The sequence below is a fragment of the Bolinopsis microptera genome, chromosome 13, assembly GCF_026151205.1.
Source record: "Bolinopsis microptera isolate Bmic1 chromosome 13, MBARI_Bmic_1.0, whole genome shotgun sequence".
NCBI lineage: Eukaryota > Metazoa > Ctenophora > Tentaculata > Lobata > Bolinopsidae > Bolinopsis > Bolinopsis microptera.
Genome location: NC_087084.1, coordinates 11986356 through 12004986, shown reverse-complemented (window position 1 = coordinate 12004986; position 18631 = coordinate 11986356). Strand labels below are relative to the sequence as shown.

The window sequence follows — 18631 nt, the reverse complement described above, 5'->3', positions numbered from 1 at the left end:
GAACCACATTTTCACCGGTCGTTAATAAACCCGCCTACTCAGCTTTTAGGGTTACCAAGGGGTATGGGTGCTCATATTTTAATCGTTGTCTTATATTCACTAAAGAAGACTATTGGGACACTTGTTGTAGGTTTTTTGACTTCATTTGGCTAAAATTGCAAAAAATTCACCTTTTTGCCCAATTCTTGTCATATATCCTTATTGTCAAATTTGATTTAAATAGGCCAATTTTTAATTTCTTAGGTATTGACTATCTCTACATAATGAAATAGGACTCAAAGTAAAAGTAACAGTTAAATTAAAACTTGAATTAATTAAAACTGATGAAAGGGATGATCCAGATGAAGATAACGAAGATGATTACAACTTATTGGAAGACTAAACAGCTCTCCCTTTATCTTAATATCGATCTGGTTGTTACGCTTCAAATGTTAAAAATTATTTTCCATCTAGTTTGATTAACCACGAGTCATTATTTCTGTCTACTTTCAACAATTATTGATAATTCGACTTGTTTCACAAGTTTTAGCAATGCGAAAATTTCTAAACTTGCTTATCTCTAATAAGGAAATTTACATCTGAGACAAAATTTTTGAATCTAAAATTGAAAGGTTGGACACCGGTAAAATGGCGACCGGGAAAATGTGGTGGGTTTTGAGCAATTTCGCCATATTTTTTCCCGAACCATATTTTAACCGGTCGTTAATAAACCCGTCGTAATAATCCCGAGTAAGGTAGTCAGTTCATACAATCAGTCACGGGTCCGTATATTGCCGATTTCGCAGATTTAAGTTGCGCTAAAACTTACTGACCTAGCGGCAATATCGATTAGCTAGTGGAAACCAGCGGATGTCTTACTGAAGCTAGTACTATTCTCTGCTAGTTTGCGTGCAGCATCTGCTCTACTCCGCTAGCCATCCTTCATTTTAGCGCATCTCCATTAGGCGCCCGCTAGCTTTAGCTAGCCATCCGCTGGCTTTTGTGTAACTTAAATCCGGCAATACGGACCTGTTCAGTGTGCAAACGTTGGCCTTAACAGCTCAGTCACTGACTGCTCAATTGAAATAATTCTTTTTGGTATGACTTACTACCACCACTGGAATTATTTTCTGAAGTTGCTCTTTGCTGAGTGCACCATTACGATCGTTCAATATAATCACTTAACTTTTCTTTATATCCTGAAAGTTGATTAGTAACACCAATATAACTCGTGGAAGTGTAGTCTGGTGTGTTGCAGCTTATGATTCCGTACACACAGGCTGCATGCATCGAGCATGTACCCATGTGTCAGCTCAGTTATATTCATTTACATGAATACTGCTATACAGTTGACCCGATGTTATGGCAAATATGACAGCTAAGACTGCTGGGCAGTTATCGTCCATACAAAGAATGTGGCCAAGTTATGTCCACCAGTAATCGACCGGGATTCCGGCGCCGTGAAATCCCGGCACCGGGGGAGCTATTTCTTCCCGGCCCCGGCCCGGCCGATTTTCAATTTTTGCCGGGAATTTGGCCGGGAATTTTTGATCGAAATCGGCCTAAAACTTTCATATAAATCTTAAAATGGATTTTCAATTTTGAATTTTTGATCGAAATCGGCCTAAAATTTTTGATCGAAATCGGCCTAAAACTTTCATATAAATCTTAAAATGGATTTTCAATTTTGATTTATTAAATTCACGGCCCCGACCAAATTCCAGAACGGCCAATTCCCGGCCCCGGCAAAATTTGGACATTCCCGGCCCCGGCCAAATCCTACCCCCGGTCGTTTACTGATGTCCAACTAGCTTTTCTTATCCTCTCAGTGATTTGGACTGTACTGCAGCGAGGGTACAACTATGAACTATTTATTCCTAATGGCCCAGTTAGCCAGTGTATGTTCAATATCTTCATTAGATGTTTCCTGGAGCAGACATCTAATTTGGATAAAACATGTCTGGGGTGCGCTTTATCATGCACAGAACTTGTGCAACAGCACAGGTATCACTTGTAGGCCTCACAGAGACAAGCAACTTCTTTTGCAAGAGGAATCTATGATTACTAAATGTCTACTGCTGTAATTCATTATGTTAAACACAAGAAAAGAGTCAGCAAGCTCCAACGTTAATGTGGCTCTTGCTATGTGTTGGTTCAGCCGAATTAATTATTATGTAATCAAGTTTATTTTTTTCGTTAGTTGTCATCCAGCCAAACATTAAGCAATTTATATTGCAGTACCATTTATCAATTAGTATATCAAAATATGTCATTGTTATTTTGCATGGCTGAAATGTAACGCTTGATTTATATATTATATAATGATTAATTGAATTTTCAAATTTAAAAAAAAAAGGCATCACCTTGCAGGGGTACCATCTTTAGAGGTGCCAAATCATTGTTTCAATGTAGGACAATTTTGTAGAATTCGACTAAAGACTAAAGTAGTAACAAAAATGCACATTTCACTCTGGGACACATTATTTTATAAATTCTAATAGAAAATCCCGTCAAATCGATTCATTCATCTAATTTTACCTTTTTTCCTAGGGGTGGGGCACCAAATGTGGCGTTCTGTGGGAACATGGGGTGCCAGCATAAAATGTTACTCCACTGAACACGTGTTAATACATTAACGGTATGAATTGATTAATAAAGGATGTGACTGCAATTAAAAGCTAGACTGGCTTAGGTCTGAGGACATAGATTATCTTTCTTTGATTAAAAAGAATTGTTTAATGTCACAACCTTAATGATATACTGAGACAAGGCTGCAGTATGTGCTTTGCAGCAACATGCTTGTAAGGAGAGACAAAATGCTCACATAACAGAAATCCAAAATGTGGCTAGAAATCAGGTCATGTGACTTGAAAATTACTATATTTAAAAAGTATTATTAACGTGTATTCAAACTCTTGCGACATCGTTAAGTCGAGAATTCTTGTTCTGCTGAACCCATTTTATTTCTTTGTAGCACATATAATACATTTTCATTCTAAATCATTTCATTACACAGGATGGAAAATAATATACCCACATGGGCGGGTATTCATGTACCCTCATGGGAAACTTACAAAAGAGTTTTTGATGAACCATTTGACACATTGTGGTGGTTTGGTGAGTTTGGAATGTTATTCATGATGTTATTCATGATGTTATTCATGATGTTATTCTTGATATTATGATTAACTAATTAACTAATTAACTAATTAACTAATTAACATGATGTTATGATTAACTAATTTGATGAGTTAAACTTTGATATACCATTAATTTAGAATTTGGGGCTAAATTGGGTCGAAATCTTACCTTCCATATTAACAGGTATTGATTGGTATTTTAAAAACACAACCACTATTATTATAATATATATACTTCTATTTCATGTTTTTTTGTGTTATCAGGAGAGGTCTACCATAATAAGCATGGACAAAAGTGGCCGATGGAAGGGCAGACACCTCCAGAAGGTTACGTTTATCCTTCGATGAAAGAAGTCAGAATAGCTATTGTTTTGGCGGTTGTTCTTACTATTTGCCGCTTCACTTTTGAGAGGTAAGTCTTTCTTGTTGATATAAGACACTTAGTTTGTCTCAAAAATGATTATTATTTGTAATTTTTCGTCTGTACAGTAGATCTGGATACTGGTGTGAAGATGAAGTATACATGTTCTGACACGTGACAATAATTCTGGGATTTTATTGGACAATGGTGCAAGCTGATAGGTTAATCGCTCCAGTCACTTTTCAGGAAAATTAATGTTAACCTCCATATTAATACCCGAACTGTATTTGTAATTTAATTTCCCAATCTAGGGCCACTGTAATCACTTTAACAAGGGATTGTGCAATATACATGACGTAATATACCGTCTGACCTAAAATGTTCTGTAGATTCTAGATGATTTTAACATAATGTAAAAGTTTGTGTAAAATCAAATAAAATTCACCTGATGAATACAGCTGTGACCCTAAGTGCTATTTATAGTATCATATTATTTAGTTCCTTATTACTTCCTTTACGTGACAACACATTTATCATTAACTACCTGCTGAAAGTTGTAAAATACAATCAATTCTATTCTGAGAAACTGGCCAGCATAAAGACATCTTTAATGAGTTCGACCTTTGTAACCTGTATATTTTATATTTTATGAATAAACGATTATCCCATAAGTTGCTATAAACCAGTTCTTGCACGAGATTAGAGTACGATATCCATTACATTGCATTAGGATCTCAGATAATTAAAACGTGGTATCCAGGGTAACACGTGGTATCCAGGGTAACACGTGATATCCAGGGTAACACGTGGTATCCAGGGTAACACGTGGTATCCAGGGTAACACATGGTATCCAGGGTAACACGTGATATCCATGGTAACACGTGGTATCCAGGGTTACACGTGGTATCCAGGGTTACACGTGGTATCCATGGTAACACGTGGTATCCAGGGTAACACGTGATATCCAGGGTAACTCGTGGTATCCATGGTAACACGTGGTATCCAGGGTAACACGTGGTATCCAGGGTAACACGTGATATCCAGGGTAACTCGTGGTATCCAGGGTAACACGTGGTATCCATGGTAACACGTGGTATCCAGGGTAACACGTGGTATCCAGGGTTACACGTGGTATCCATGGTAACACGTGGTATCCAGGGTAACACGTGGTATCCAGGGTAACACGTGATATCCAGGGTAACTCGTGGTATCCAGGGTAACACGTGGTATCCAGGGTATCAGTTGGAGCTCCCTCATTGGCCAATAAACAATTGTAGCAAAAACTTGCTGAAGTAGTTACACAATACACACTAATTACAACACTACAAATCTATTACATACGGTTCATCAGACGGTTGATAAGAAGAACACAAATTAGTTGTAATACAAAAGTGTTATATAGTGTTATTGTATATAATATAGTGTTATTGTATATAACAATAGTGTTATATTAAGAGAGTTTTTATTAACTTATAATACCTGGCTGGTAAGCAGTTGTTTAAATTCAGTGTTTGAAATGAGGAACTTGTCTTGAATAGTGTGGCTGTGGTGTTAATCCTTGTTTATTGTATTTGTTGTTTAAGTTTTAAAAACTTATGTATTTCAAGTATTAGATAAAGGCCAAAGGTACGACAGTGTAATACGATTTTCCTCCAGGAATAGCTTCATCGACACCATGGTTTTAATATAATGGCTGCTTAAGTTCCTTCATTCCTGAGAAGAGCAAGTTTTCCGAGCAAGTTTTCCTTTGGTCGCATATAATACGGATTACGGAATTATCAGAAATTTCGAACTTTAAACATCACAACAATGCGAATCAATAATAATTTTCCTATCCATACGTTACATGATAATATGTAGTATACATGTATATTATGAAGGAGCAGTTATTATATTAGTATTTTAATGGATAAGTCATGTGAGCGGGTTTACAGAAATGTTGAGAACCGAACTTGGAATTCTGCTGCTCTAATAAAATCACTTCAAGCTTCTTGAAGCCTCCATAAGAAAACTTAAAATTGTAAACTTAAAATTGCTGACTCTTATACTTGTGATAAATCACAAATGTTTCTACAGAAACTTCTAGATGAGACAAATTATTCGAACATCCTAGTCAAGCACACACTAAAAAGGCTGACACAAACTATATCAAAAGTTAACAAGAGTTTTATTGAAGTACCAAATTAATACTGAATTAACGAGTGAAATAACCAAATTAGAATAATCTCTCAACAATATTAAAGGTATTTAAGTTATTAATAGGTTGCTTAACTATATTAGTACAGCTAGAATTGATGCATGATAACATTCTACACTTTGCAATACACTCTCATGATCTACACAGTACGCCACAGAAAGTTTAATCAGCAAAATATTTGCCATCTTTGCTCCTACAAATTCAATTTTATGATCATGCGCAGATAGCTTGTTTAATAAACTTTTGGGCTTGATTAAACTTACTTTCTAAAAAACTAAAATATACTGATTGAAACAACCGACCAGCCTTGTGAGCCCTTGTCTGAACTGTGCCGGCCTTAAAGAAATGCTAAGTGTTATTTGGAACTTGATTCTTTGCATCTATGACTGTGGTATGAGTATGACCTGTTTGCAGCTCTATTTTGGTGCCTTGAATACCTTGCTGGTGGAATTTAGTGAACTAATATAATGTAGCTATTATAGTGCTGTTCTATTGGTCACATTTACTGGTCACGTGTGACCAAGCACGAGTCACGTGCTTATTGTCATGGTCTAATCGATCCAGCTTGATCCAAGGTACTGTATTTAAAGGTAAAGGTAAATGTAATAATAGTCACACTTCACAGGGGAGGACAGTTATTCCATGATGAAGCTGTCTATGAGTTATACTTTTGTTCACTTTTACACATTTTCTCACATCACTCACAGACAGCCGCTCTGACATGGTTAACCCAAGGTTGTTAAATACGTATTAGGAGGGAATACGTATTGGAATACGAATACGTATTAATCCTCGAAAATTGACGTATTCCCCCGTATTACGGCAAGTTGTTGCGCGGCTTTTGGCTTGAAGTTGAAATTGATCGCGGACGGTCTTTAAATTCTGAACATCAAAATCATTAAATATGTATTAATATGTAATTGATAATTTCGCAAAAAATGTTAGCTTATCGGATTATCCATGAAATTTGATTACAAATTTAAGTTATCATGTATAACTGCACTCCTTTAATGCATGATCAATGATGAGGGTGGCGCGCAGCTAGTGTAATGTTTATTTTTGACAAATCAGCGTATTACGGCGTATTATGGCGTATTATGGCGTATTCGTGGACGTATTAAACAATCCATAGAAATTACCGTATTCCGGCGTATTACGACGTATTCTTTATTAGAACCGAATACGTCGTATTCTTTCACGAAAATTTGACGTATTTAACAACCTTGGGTTAACCACCTTCCTTGTGTTGTTGGTTAATCATATGAGCGGGATATAAATACCTCCTTCATAAATAAATACCTCATTTCATTTCATCTTTTAGAAAAATGAGGGGTCCTGGAAACACATATTTTTTAATGCTTTCAACACTATATATAGTATATATTTTAATGTTGCCATGGGGTGGCAAGTCCCATATATCGTAGTCTGATAGTTTCACTGCGTCATAATTTAATAATTATAAGGATAAACATTTTTTTTCTAGAAGGTTTCCTGTAATTGGCTGGTTACACCCTTGTAACTAATATGTCTGTTAGAATGTCCGAAGTAAAATGAGTGTTAGATAAAATCATAATATAACTTTATGTAAGATCCTATTGAGGCCAGCCCATCACTGGTTTACTACTACAAGCCGTTTACTACACAATGGGTCGGATAAAACTCATAAAAAGCCTCTATTGCACCTTATCCCTGTGATTAAATTAGACGAGATACATATTTGTAGAATGTGACTCGTTTTTATGAAATACTACTGATAGGGGAATTCAATTAAACTCCTGTTATCCCCAATGTAGATATGCTTTTGAAATAAGAGACGGCAGGCACACGCGATTGTTAAGTAAGCAAAGTTTATGGAATGAGATTGTCGTGTCATCATAGCACCGTGACAGGCGTGACATAACACAGGGGGGGGGGGGGGGGGAGGGGGTCTGCCAGAGTAAGAGTCCAGAGTAAGAGTCCAGAGCACGTGTGCTCAAACATGGATGTTACTGGTTTCCCCAATCATATAGTACAGTCAAATGCTGTTTACTTGTGCCTGCCCTAACCAGTCTGAGCATTTCCCCATCCTAAACATTCTTTATCGCCATTGTTTTTTATTTAAATTGTAAGTTTTCATATACAGTTTTGATATAAGTTGCTGTATAATTGTGTATTATATTTTGATGATCGAATCAATATTTGGAGGTGTACAATCTGCATGTTAGTCTGATTGATTATCAAGCTGTGTAAAGTGACATCAACATCCGGTGACTGGTTACTACACAAAATGCTGCTGAACAATGCATTTTCTCTAACTGGTCCATATTCCATATTCCTAGCATAATAACACTGAGGAAATATATCCTCAATGCTGTCCAATCAGATTTAATTGTATTATAGTATAAAGAGTCATTTAAAGTTTCAGTGGATGTTCTTGAAAGTAAAATCTACCATTATATCAATGTCCTGTTGAGTCTATTAATAGTTCAACTACAGTAGAATGCACATCACATGATTACGTCATAATAAATCTAATTAAGTTTATATTGGACCTACAGTAAGCCAATCAAGAAATCTAGACCCTCTAAAGTTAAGTGTAGACACTTAGTGCTGATTATATCCTTATCTTCGTACATTTCATCTGGGTCAGATGATAAGAGATTATGAGATAAGATTATTTAAACGATTAAACATTCAATCGGTCACTTGTCAAGGCATGTAAGGTCATTCGGCGAAATTTTCTTTGAAATAATATGATGTATTTGTGTAACAATTGAAAGTTTATTGATAATAAAAAAATCTTATCTTACCATTTACCACTGTACTTAAAATAAGATCATTTGCATCCATGTTAATTAAATCTATTGTTGAGTAGAACTACTAGTGACCTCTTATACATGGTGGCAGATGTTACTTCATGCTCGCTGGTGTAGCCTTAAGTAAACAGTATGTATGTACTAAGCAGTATAGTTGGTCTCCAGGAAGTGTCGTTAGCAAAATTTAAAGGAGGCGATGTATTCTCCGTGTCTGTGGCTCGCCCCCATCTCGTGGCCCGCTTGCTCCAGCTTTATCTAGTGGAAAAGTACTTCCTACCTGTATGATGATATACCCAATACACAATTGAATCATTTCGGGGATTTAACTGCAGACCTACCCCTATCGTAGATACGATGTGCAGAATAGTTTGAGAGTGGTTCACTGTATGTAATTGGTGTGTAATGACTGTAGTAGTTGCCAAACCATCTTTAAGCAATTCTAGGGATTCAACTAAAACTTTGGCCCAGCTTGCCAAAAACTTAAGACAACGTTTTAAACGATATAGAGTTTATGTGTGTTTTTTGTGACGCGCTTGTCATATTGTAGTACATGATGCTGCGCAAATAATTTAAATTTCAGCCGAGCCGCGCGTGCTCGAAACACATTCAATTTCACTGGCTAGATAATCAGCTGATTTTCATACTGCTGCACCGTTTTGGCAAGTGACAAGCAAATTTTCAGACAAAAAGCAACATCCGGTTTCACACTTGTATCATCAAATTTAAAACCAACACACATGTCACGTACGTTGGTTGCTGTAAAACCACTTGCATTGCTTGATAACTGTATTATATATATTCCAGGTTGATAGCAGAGCCTATCGGAAGATGGTTCGGACTAAGACACAAACTTGGAGGAACTCCTGCAGGTACAGCTTCTAGGTGGAAAACTTGATGAGTAATTGGCTGTTTTCAGAAAGTACTAATAACGAAAAGCTATTTGCTGCGGGGAAATGCTTTGAGTTAGAGCTTTACTTTAACAAGACTTAAAACACAATTTGACGAATTCGTAACAAAAAGATAGAACATTAGATGTTAAGACGTACAATCTATCGTAATGTCATAAAAGAGTAAAACCCCGATCAATTATCCACATTTAGTCTAAAGCTAGTTGCCGATAGGGCGACTGATACGTTAACTAAGTTTAAGTGTAATGGCCGGGTTGACTCCTCGTCAGGGACAAAAGGATTTCGCGATTATTTTGGCCAAAAATCGCGATACCGCGAATTACATTTCGCGGTATATTAAACTATACATAAAATTTGTCGCAAATAATGGGAAAAATCGAGATTCCGTAGTCACGTTTGATTCTTCTTATTGCTTCTTATCTCTCTGTCGTCGTTGCCGGTCTTTCAAGACTGCTCGTCACTCTTTTGTCACAAGGTTGGCAATTCCTAGCCAGAGAACTTGAGATGAGCATGACCGGATCTTAACTGCATTATTGCATTATTTGTGTTAAACTTTGTGCATTACAGCAATGCCATTAGTCCGGTTTGCAAGTAGCAGCCGCATGCAATTAAATTAAGCAGTTCTCTAGTTCCTCGTACAAATTGAATTGCAAACTACCAAAATTACTATATATTATATATATATATTTACAACACTAACTTCATCTGCTAGTTGCCTGTAATTGGTTTGTAAATATGAATTCAGCACGAATGTTTCAGGGCCTAACGCTAAACTGGAAGCTATGATAGAGAAGAACAAGAAACCTACTTCAGAACAAATAGTGGCTGCTGCTCAAGATGCAGGTTTATCTAATTTATCTACCGGTGTAAAGTTTTTAACACTTTTTAACACTTTTTTGACACTCCGGCCACTCTTTATTGGTATTGGTAGAATTTTCATAACTTGACAAATTGACAATTTGTTACGAAACTCCTGGAGCTGTGACGAATTACGAATTTCCCTGAAACTTCTCTAAAGTCTCCTTGCACTACGGATTGCCCTGAAATATTAGTTCCGTGATATCATTTTGACATTGAATTCAAAACTTTATCATTGCTCCAAAACTGTAAAGGTATCTTTAAATTTTGCACTGACACGCGCCGACTTTGCAGATATGGAGATAAGGACAGTAGAAATATGGGTGCGGAGAAAACAACGCGAGCTAATGCCCAGCAAACTAAACAAGTTCAAAGAAGCACTGTGAGTTTTAACATTTCTTGTCATGGTAATCACTGGAAGGGGCTTAGATTTGCTCTGACACGTGACAATGACACGTGACAATGACACGTGACAATGACACGTGACAATGACACGTGACAATGACACGTGACAATGACACGTGACAATGACACGTGACAATGACACGTGACAATGACACGTGACAATGACACGTGACAATGACACGTGACAATGACACGTGACAGTGACACGTGACAATGACACGTGACAGTGACACGTGACAGTGACTCTGACATGAGACATGACTCATGATTAGTATATATACTTCTGAGCTGAATCTGAAAATTCCCTCTTTTCACACTTCACTGACCTCCCCTCTTTAGGTGGAGACTGTTCTTCTACACTACCGCCTTTAGTTACGGTGTTAGTGTTCTGTGGCCCGTAAGTAACACGGCTAATAGCCGTCTAACAGCCGTCTAACAGCCAGTCGGTATTATACCTACTTGCCAGTAACACTAAACACTTGCACTCCTTTGATCCTCCCAAATAGCCAGGAATACTGTTACAGTTCGTTTTACTAGGGAAATTTAATTTTTACATTAATTACTAACAAATTTTCTGATTAAAAACATGATTCTGATTTACAATACAGTCTTATAGTATTATATATTACTATAATTTTCAGGAGGAGTTCCTATGGAACACACAGTTATGTTGGGTTGGCTTCCCCGATCTCACTTGGGCTGTCAAGAAAAGGTATCCAAATTGTAGAAATTGTTTTGTGTGATGTACCGTAGTGACTCAAACAATGAATTGTACATTATTATCTTAATAAAAAGGAAGTTTATATTTTGCTCTAAAGTTTCCTTGCTGTCACAGTGGTAAAATATTTTAATTGTTGCTGGTACTCAGGTACTGGTGTAGCAAATGTACATGTTGATAGATAATCCTAGCATCACCAAAGTCATATTGTATTTCAGCCTGTACTACTACTATCTACTAGAAGGATTTTTCTATCATATTGTATTTCAGCCTGTACTACTACTACCTTCTAGAAGGATCTTTCTACCTGTCTCTCATGGTATCCCAGTTCATGGACACAAAACGTAAAGATTTTTGGGAGATGTTCCTTCACCACATTGCTACACTTGCTCTTATTGGGTGAGTCAAGCGAGGGAGTGTGACGTCACGTGAGGGAGTGTTACGTCACGTGAGGGAGTGTTACGTCACGTGAGGTTGCCTTTATGATATATGAAATTGCTTCAGGTAGTATGTCGTCACACGAGGGAGAGTGCGACTATTTGGAATTAACGGTTGATTAATAACAAAAGAAGGCCTTGCAGTATTACTATTTATACTCAAAACGCTAGGAACTCTAAAAATAATATACTGAGCATATTATATTTCTGTAAAAACTGCTAACTTTAAATCAGTGCACCATAAATATTAAATTATTGTTTTTTTTCAGGGGTTCTTGGTTTGGCGGTGCCTACAAAGTAGGGGCTATAGTGATGGCTACCCACGATGTCAGCGACGTATTTCTGGAGGTAATGTTTGTCTCCGGTAAACTGTAGTGTCTCCACCTGTGGTTTAAACACGTAATAATAATCGCGCAGAGCACGTGTCTTTTAAAGTGTGACGTCATGGAGCGTGAGCATGACGTCATAGAGCGTGAGCATGACGTCATGCAGCGTGACGCGCGATAACAGCGCGTCTCGACCATAGAGCAGGACACTACAGTGAACCACCTATCGTATCTCCTCTTAACCACACGAATTCTCTTCAAACTTGATTTAAACGCCCTCAACTGAAACTGTTGTTCAGGCTGCTAAAGCATCCATCTACGTAAAGAAACACTTTTGGAGTAATCTGTTCTTTGGTTGCTTTACTGTAACCTTTTTCTCAAGCAGACTAGTCATGTTACCTTATAAGTGAGTTTATTGTGATGATGTTATGTGATGAAACATCGAACTCTGGACCAGGCTAACACCCAACTTTAACCGATTATATATTGGGGGTCCTAGTGGGGAGGTGAAGCACGTGACAGCAATCCACCGCACCAATCGATCTGTATCCACTATCGACCAATCAAACTCCAGGACCACTGTCACGTGTCAAACAAGTCCACAATTTACCTGGGTTACCTGGGTTACCTGTACTCGGTTACGTTAGTAACCTGGGTTACCTGGGTTACCTGTACTCGGTTACGTTAGTAACCTGGGTTACCTGGGTTACCTGTACTCGGTGACGTTAGTTACCTGGGTTACCTGTACCCGGTTACGTTAGTAACCTGGGTTACCTGGGTTACCTGTACTCGGTGACGTTAGTTACCTGGTTACCTGTACTCGGTTACGTTAGTTACCTAGGTTACCTGTACTTGGTTACGTTAGTAACCTGGGTTACCTCTACTCGGTTACGTTAGTTACCTGGGTTACCTGTACTCGGTTACGTTAGTTACCTGGGTTACCTGTACTCGGTTACGTTAGTTACCTGGTTTACCTGGTTCGATGTTTCAGTACACTAACCGCGGTCAGGTCCTGCTCGCATCTTCTGTTGCTGAAATTTCATCCTATAAAATGTGTACATGAATATTACAGTGGATGTAAAACTTGATGTAGTAACTGTTGCTGTTGTAACTGTTGCTGTAGTAACTGTTGCTGTAGTAACTGTTGCTGTAGTAACTGTTGCTGTAGTAACTGTTGCTGTTGTAACTGTTGCTGTAGTAACTGTTGCTGTAGTAACTATTGCTGTAGTAACTGTTGCTGTAGTAACTGAAGATGCGGGCAGTCTTGATCAGCGTGTTGCTTTTTTCAAAATCTTCATTTAACCCTCATTCTTACCCCTTCTTTAGGCTGCTAAGGTGGGTATATATATCAAATGGACATGGCTAGCTAATGGTGGATTCACGGGATTTGCTACATCCTGGGTAGTATTCAGGCTCTATCTGTTGCCTACTAGGTACATAACGCTATCAGCAGCCCACTTGCTATTTCTCTTGCTAATTCTGATCTATCAATCAATGTGGCATGTTCAGAACCTGTCCTTCTTGTCTTCCTGATTATTTTGATTTTGTGATCATGTCTAGTCATCCTAGCGTGTTAATTTGACAAGAATATCAGTTCTCTGCCGAAATGATTTGCCTATTTTAGCAACCCACTTCGGTATAATTTGTGGACAGTGGAGGTTCTATTTTTGATAGCAAACAAAAAGCCGAAATAATAAATTTAAAAAAAAGAAGAAAAGATGATCCTGATCCCAGCATTAAAGCATGAAAGTTTAATCTTTAAATCTTACCATTAAAATGGATCTTTATTACTGTGTAAACATAGAAATTCGATACTTTATTCTCATATCCTGTACTTATATACCTATGTTTTATGTGATGTACCTCAGACTAGCTGCTTTTTAGCGATTAAAAATTAATTTATTTGATTTATAGATTTATAAATTGTATGACCCAGAAAGACGCGGGGCTTATGTGTGGTGACTGGGCAACAAACATCAATCATAAAATTAAACTTCAAAATGCATCATGTTGTTAATAAACCAACTTTTATGTTGTAAATAAACCAACTTTACAACTTTAATCAGGGTTATACACTGTGCTATTGTTGAAGCGAATGCTGCTATTTACAATTGGCCAGTTCACTTTCTCTACGGCTCCTTCTTGATCACTCTTCAGGTAAGTCACGTTTTAAGTGACGTCACGTACACGTGTACACGATCGTGTGACCTCACGCACACAATCGTGTGACGTCACGTACACAATCGTGTGACCTCACGTACACAATCGTGTGACGTCACGTACACAATCGTGTGACGTCACGTACACAATCGTGTGACGTCACGTAAACAATCGTGTGACGTCACGTACACAATCGTGTGACGTCACGTAAACAATCGTGTGACGTCACGTACACAATCGTGTGACGTCACGTACACAATCGTGTGACGTCACGTACACAATCGTGTGACGTCACGTACACAATCGTGTGACGTCACGTACACAATCGTGTGACGTCACGTACACAATCGTGTGACGTCACGTACACAATCGTGTGACGTCACATGATGTTTGTTAGAATCGAGAAGTTTCTTTTAGATGGATAATACTCTAATCTCTAATAAATAAATTAAAAATTCCTTCTCCGTCAGATTCTTCATATTTACTGGTTCACGTTCATCATCAAACTGTTAATAAAGATCGCTGGTGGGTCTGGGGATGTGAACAAGGATGACCGCTCCGAGGACGAGGTCAGTGTAATTAAACATTTAATTAATTAATTAATATTTAACTCGACTCACAGTGATTGAAGAGGCAGAATATGGTCAAGCACTGCGTAATTAAAATTGTATTAAATAAACATATATATATAGATGTAGTTGTTTATTTCTTAACTATATTCTTAATCTAAACAATTTCATATGAAATTAATCCTCATTTCTCTTATAAAGTATAATGGACCATAAGGTGCTAATAAATTCTTAAATTCGCAATTTTCTTAATTAAAAAATTCCTTTATTCATAAATTCTTTTATAAGCATTAAAAAAATGTCTATCTTGTCATTAAAAAATTGGCTTTTTATTTTGAAGGTTCAGGAACACGCTCAAGACTAGGTCTGTGTATTAAAACATTCAGTTACCTCATAGATGTGGATTCACATCTATTAATTAATTAATTAATCAAATTGTAAACTGATCAACCAACTTATTAAAATTACGCATACCAATCAATTTTCAATATACTAATATATTCATAAGAAAAATTAATTTATTAACTGATTAATAAATAATTGATTGTTTCATAGAACTAAGTTTTCATTTAAAGCTTAATGCTATTTAGCTTTATTTTAAAAGAGGATATTTTAGACTATAACGTGTACATTAGGTAGTACCCAATACTTGTGTTTAATCTTATTTAACAAGAAAAAAAAGGATTTAATTAATGATTACGCGTGATACTGATATAATAGTCATAGAAGCGTAGTCAAATCTTATGAACCTGAAATTTATGAAATCTGTATAATCAGTACTTTAATAACATATTTAACCAACTTGATTTGCTTTTTAAATCTCTTCCCCTCAGACACCCTCTACAAGTACAAGCGAAGAAACAGAAAATAAGAAAGACAATTAATTAAATACTTTTAGCTATTAGTTCTTGTAATATTAGTTCGTCAATATATATACACCACGCCCACGCATCAACCAAAACGTAACAAAGTGTTATATTTATTGTTGTAATTCAAATACAATTTTAGATTCTTGTTACTATGCAATGAAACGTTGTTTTATCGTATTATCTCATTATCGCATTATCACTATACCATTCATTGCATGCGCGTCATTTTATCATGATTAACCCGTAATATAAACTTATAAAAGTGCCACGATTTAGAATTGGCAGTTGAGATTTCCAATTGTTACGGCATTTCTACTTGAGACGCTATAGGAATTCTGTACTAAACGTATTTTTAACCGAAGAATCGAATAAAAGTGATACGGTAACAATTGGATTAATTTTGTTGAGTATTTTGATCGGCTGACCTAACCGAAAATTTATAAAAACTGCCAATTCTAAATCAATACACTATAAGTATAATATTATAATAGTACGGTTGTTTCTCTGATACGCGGCAGCGCTCGGGATATATTAGGATTTTTATAAATTTATAGTTGTGTTTGTATTACTGTTTGTACTTAACATAACTCAATATAAGGAACTTATTTAGCGTTAATTGAATTAATTAGACTTAAATCATTGAAACACAATTATTTTTTGCATTCGCTAAACTATGTTCGGATTATTGTTTCGGGTCGGATATAAAATACATCCGTTAAGTTTTCTATAGCAGCATTAAGTATAGAGATTGATACATTAAATGCAGTAACGTTTGTGCAACTAATTTTATACAAAACCATTTCTGTGTAAATTGAAAATTCGGAATGAAATTTGTACGAGGAACGATTTTTACTACCGTTATGTACCTATCTTTTTGTATCTTATTCAGAATTTGACTGTAAATCTATCATTATCAATGTCTGTCACTCATCATTTGTGAGTAAGTTAAACGTTTTATTAATTATTATATGTACATTTGGATACTTATTCTTATTCCAAATTTGTTAAATAGTTTTTCAGTGTGCGGGTAAATAATTTTACTATAAGTACGAAGTAAAAAAATTTTCCCTCGAAATATCACCCCACCCACTAAGTTTTGTTGGTAATTGGTCAGGTGGTTACTGTTTACTATGCACTGTGGTTTTAATTGATTTTAAGATGTATGTGCATGATTTAGGAGTCAGTGATGTATGTTATGTTAGTTGTTACTATTATATTGGTTTATATATAACGTCAATTACTGCTATTATAGTACTAGTTTTACTTCTATTAACTTTAAATTTATTGATGGATAGTGGTAAATTTAGGTAAATTGTGGTAAAAATTGAGGTACACCAGTAAATTGAGGAACAACAGTTTACACTGATTCAAATGGTTGGCACTCGAATTGTTTTATCAACATGTCTTCTTCTTCTTCGTAGAGGGCCCGGGGCTGTGGTCATTATCACTATAGGATAGATCATGACCACTGTAAGATAGAGCATTGGAGCCCTGTGCTTACCCCGGTAAAATATTAATTAGTGGAGAAAAAAAGTTAAACTTTGTTTTCTCCGCATTTGGTGAATAGTTTTGATGCTTGTATGAAGCCGATGATCCTTGGTAGTGAGAACTTGTCCACTATGACTATGTCTGTCACACTAAGGTAAAAGGAGTCAAAGTAGCCGTTGGTAAGACCACTTCGGGCACTGGCCAATAAAGTGGTTCATTGTCTCCTCTTCCATGAGACAGTGTGGACAAGTTTTAGGGACCGTTGTCGACTTGAACTTATTAATATTTATATGGTAGTTTAGATCACAATGTCCAGTACTAAGGGGTCGTTCACATATTAATACGTAATCAATATTTTGGTAATTTTTACCCTCCCCCCCCCCTCCGTAATCAACTGTAATCAAGACCGAACCCCCCCCCCCTATATTACGTAATCAAGGTTTGACCCCCCCCCCCCCCCCCCCCCCCCCGTAATTTTGTTACTGATTTAATTTTATTACATGTTCATGTTAAGCCATTTATTTATTAAAAGCTATCACAACGGATTAATGAATGAAATAATCGCAAAGCACTTAATAAACGAAAATTGGTTTAAAAAACGAAAATTTTGATTACATAATTAAAGAAAATTGTCCAATTGGTATTTCGAAAATCGGTAAAAAATTTAAATTTTGATTACGTAATCAACGACCAAACCCCCCCCCCCCCCCCCCCCCCCCCCCGTAATCAACCGTAAGCATTTGAAACCCCCCCCCCCTCGGCTGATTACGTAATATGTGAACGACCCCTAAGGAATTGTTTCGCTGTTCTTGTGCTCTCTTTGCCAAGTTGTGGCATTGATCTGGCAAACTTGTGTCTCCATACTTATCAATATGTCATTAAAGAATGAATAATTACTGTAATTAATGGATAATTACAGTGGTAAGTGTCCCCTCTATCCTTCATGGTATAACTACTAAACCTTTTTTTTGTGTTGCCTTCTTACGTGTCTTTGGCTTAATAATTTGTGTCGCATCATGTTATTTGTGTCGCATCATATTATATTCTGAACTCTAATCTCGTGGTATAACTTCTTGTATATTGAAGTACAGTTTCATGAACAAAAATTGATACATGTTTCGTATCCCTTCGGCGGCGCGCGCGAAAAGTGGCATGCAACGTACCTATGTCAAAACAAAAACGCTAACGTGAAAAATTAACACTTTATTTTTGTGATCTGGATCATCAAATTACGGTTATAACTGCAGTTGCAGTTTACTTATTATTACTTAATATATATTATTAACTCTCAGAAACTACCGCCTCTTGTCTAGTAACCGTACTGTAAGTGTAAATACTATAGTAGTTTCAATATGATGATCATGAAAATAGAACTATGAAAAGTCGTAATACTTATAAAATGAAGCCCATCTTCCTCGGT

General features: G+C 36.6%; 2 protein-coding genes across 2 annotated transcripts in view; one reads left to right on the top strand and one right to left on the bottom strand.

Annotated features, from left to right (window-relative positions):
- Nucleotides 1–18631, bottom strand: part of LOC134824705 (citrate synthase, mitochondrial-like) — a 102943-nt gene that overhangs the window by 39211 nt on the left and 45101 nt on the right. The window lies entirely within an intron of this gene.
- On the top strand, nt 3000–16972 carry LOC134825145 (ceramide synthase 6-like). Its single transcript, XM_063837288.1, has 13 exons — nt 3000–3096; nt 3384–3531; nt 9278–9342; nt 10141–10224; nt 10534–10621; nt 10984–11041; nt 11286–11356; nt 11633–11761; nt 12069–12147; nt 12425–12531; nt 14192–14282; nt 14756–14854; nt 15688–16972. Exons 2-13 carry the CDS (start codon nt 3422–3424, stop codon nt 15736–15738), a joined length of 1032 nt encoding a protein of 343 aa, XP_063693358.1. The 5' UTR covers nt 3000–3096; nt 3384–3421; the 3' UTR covers nt 15739–16972.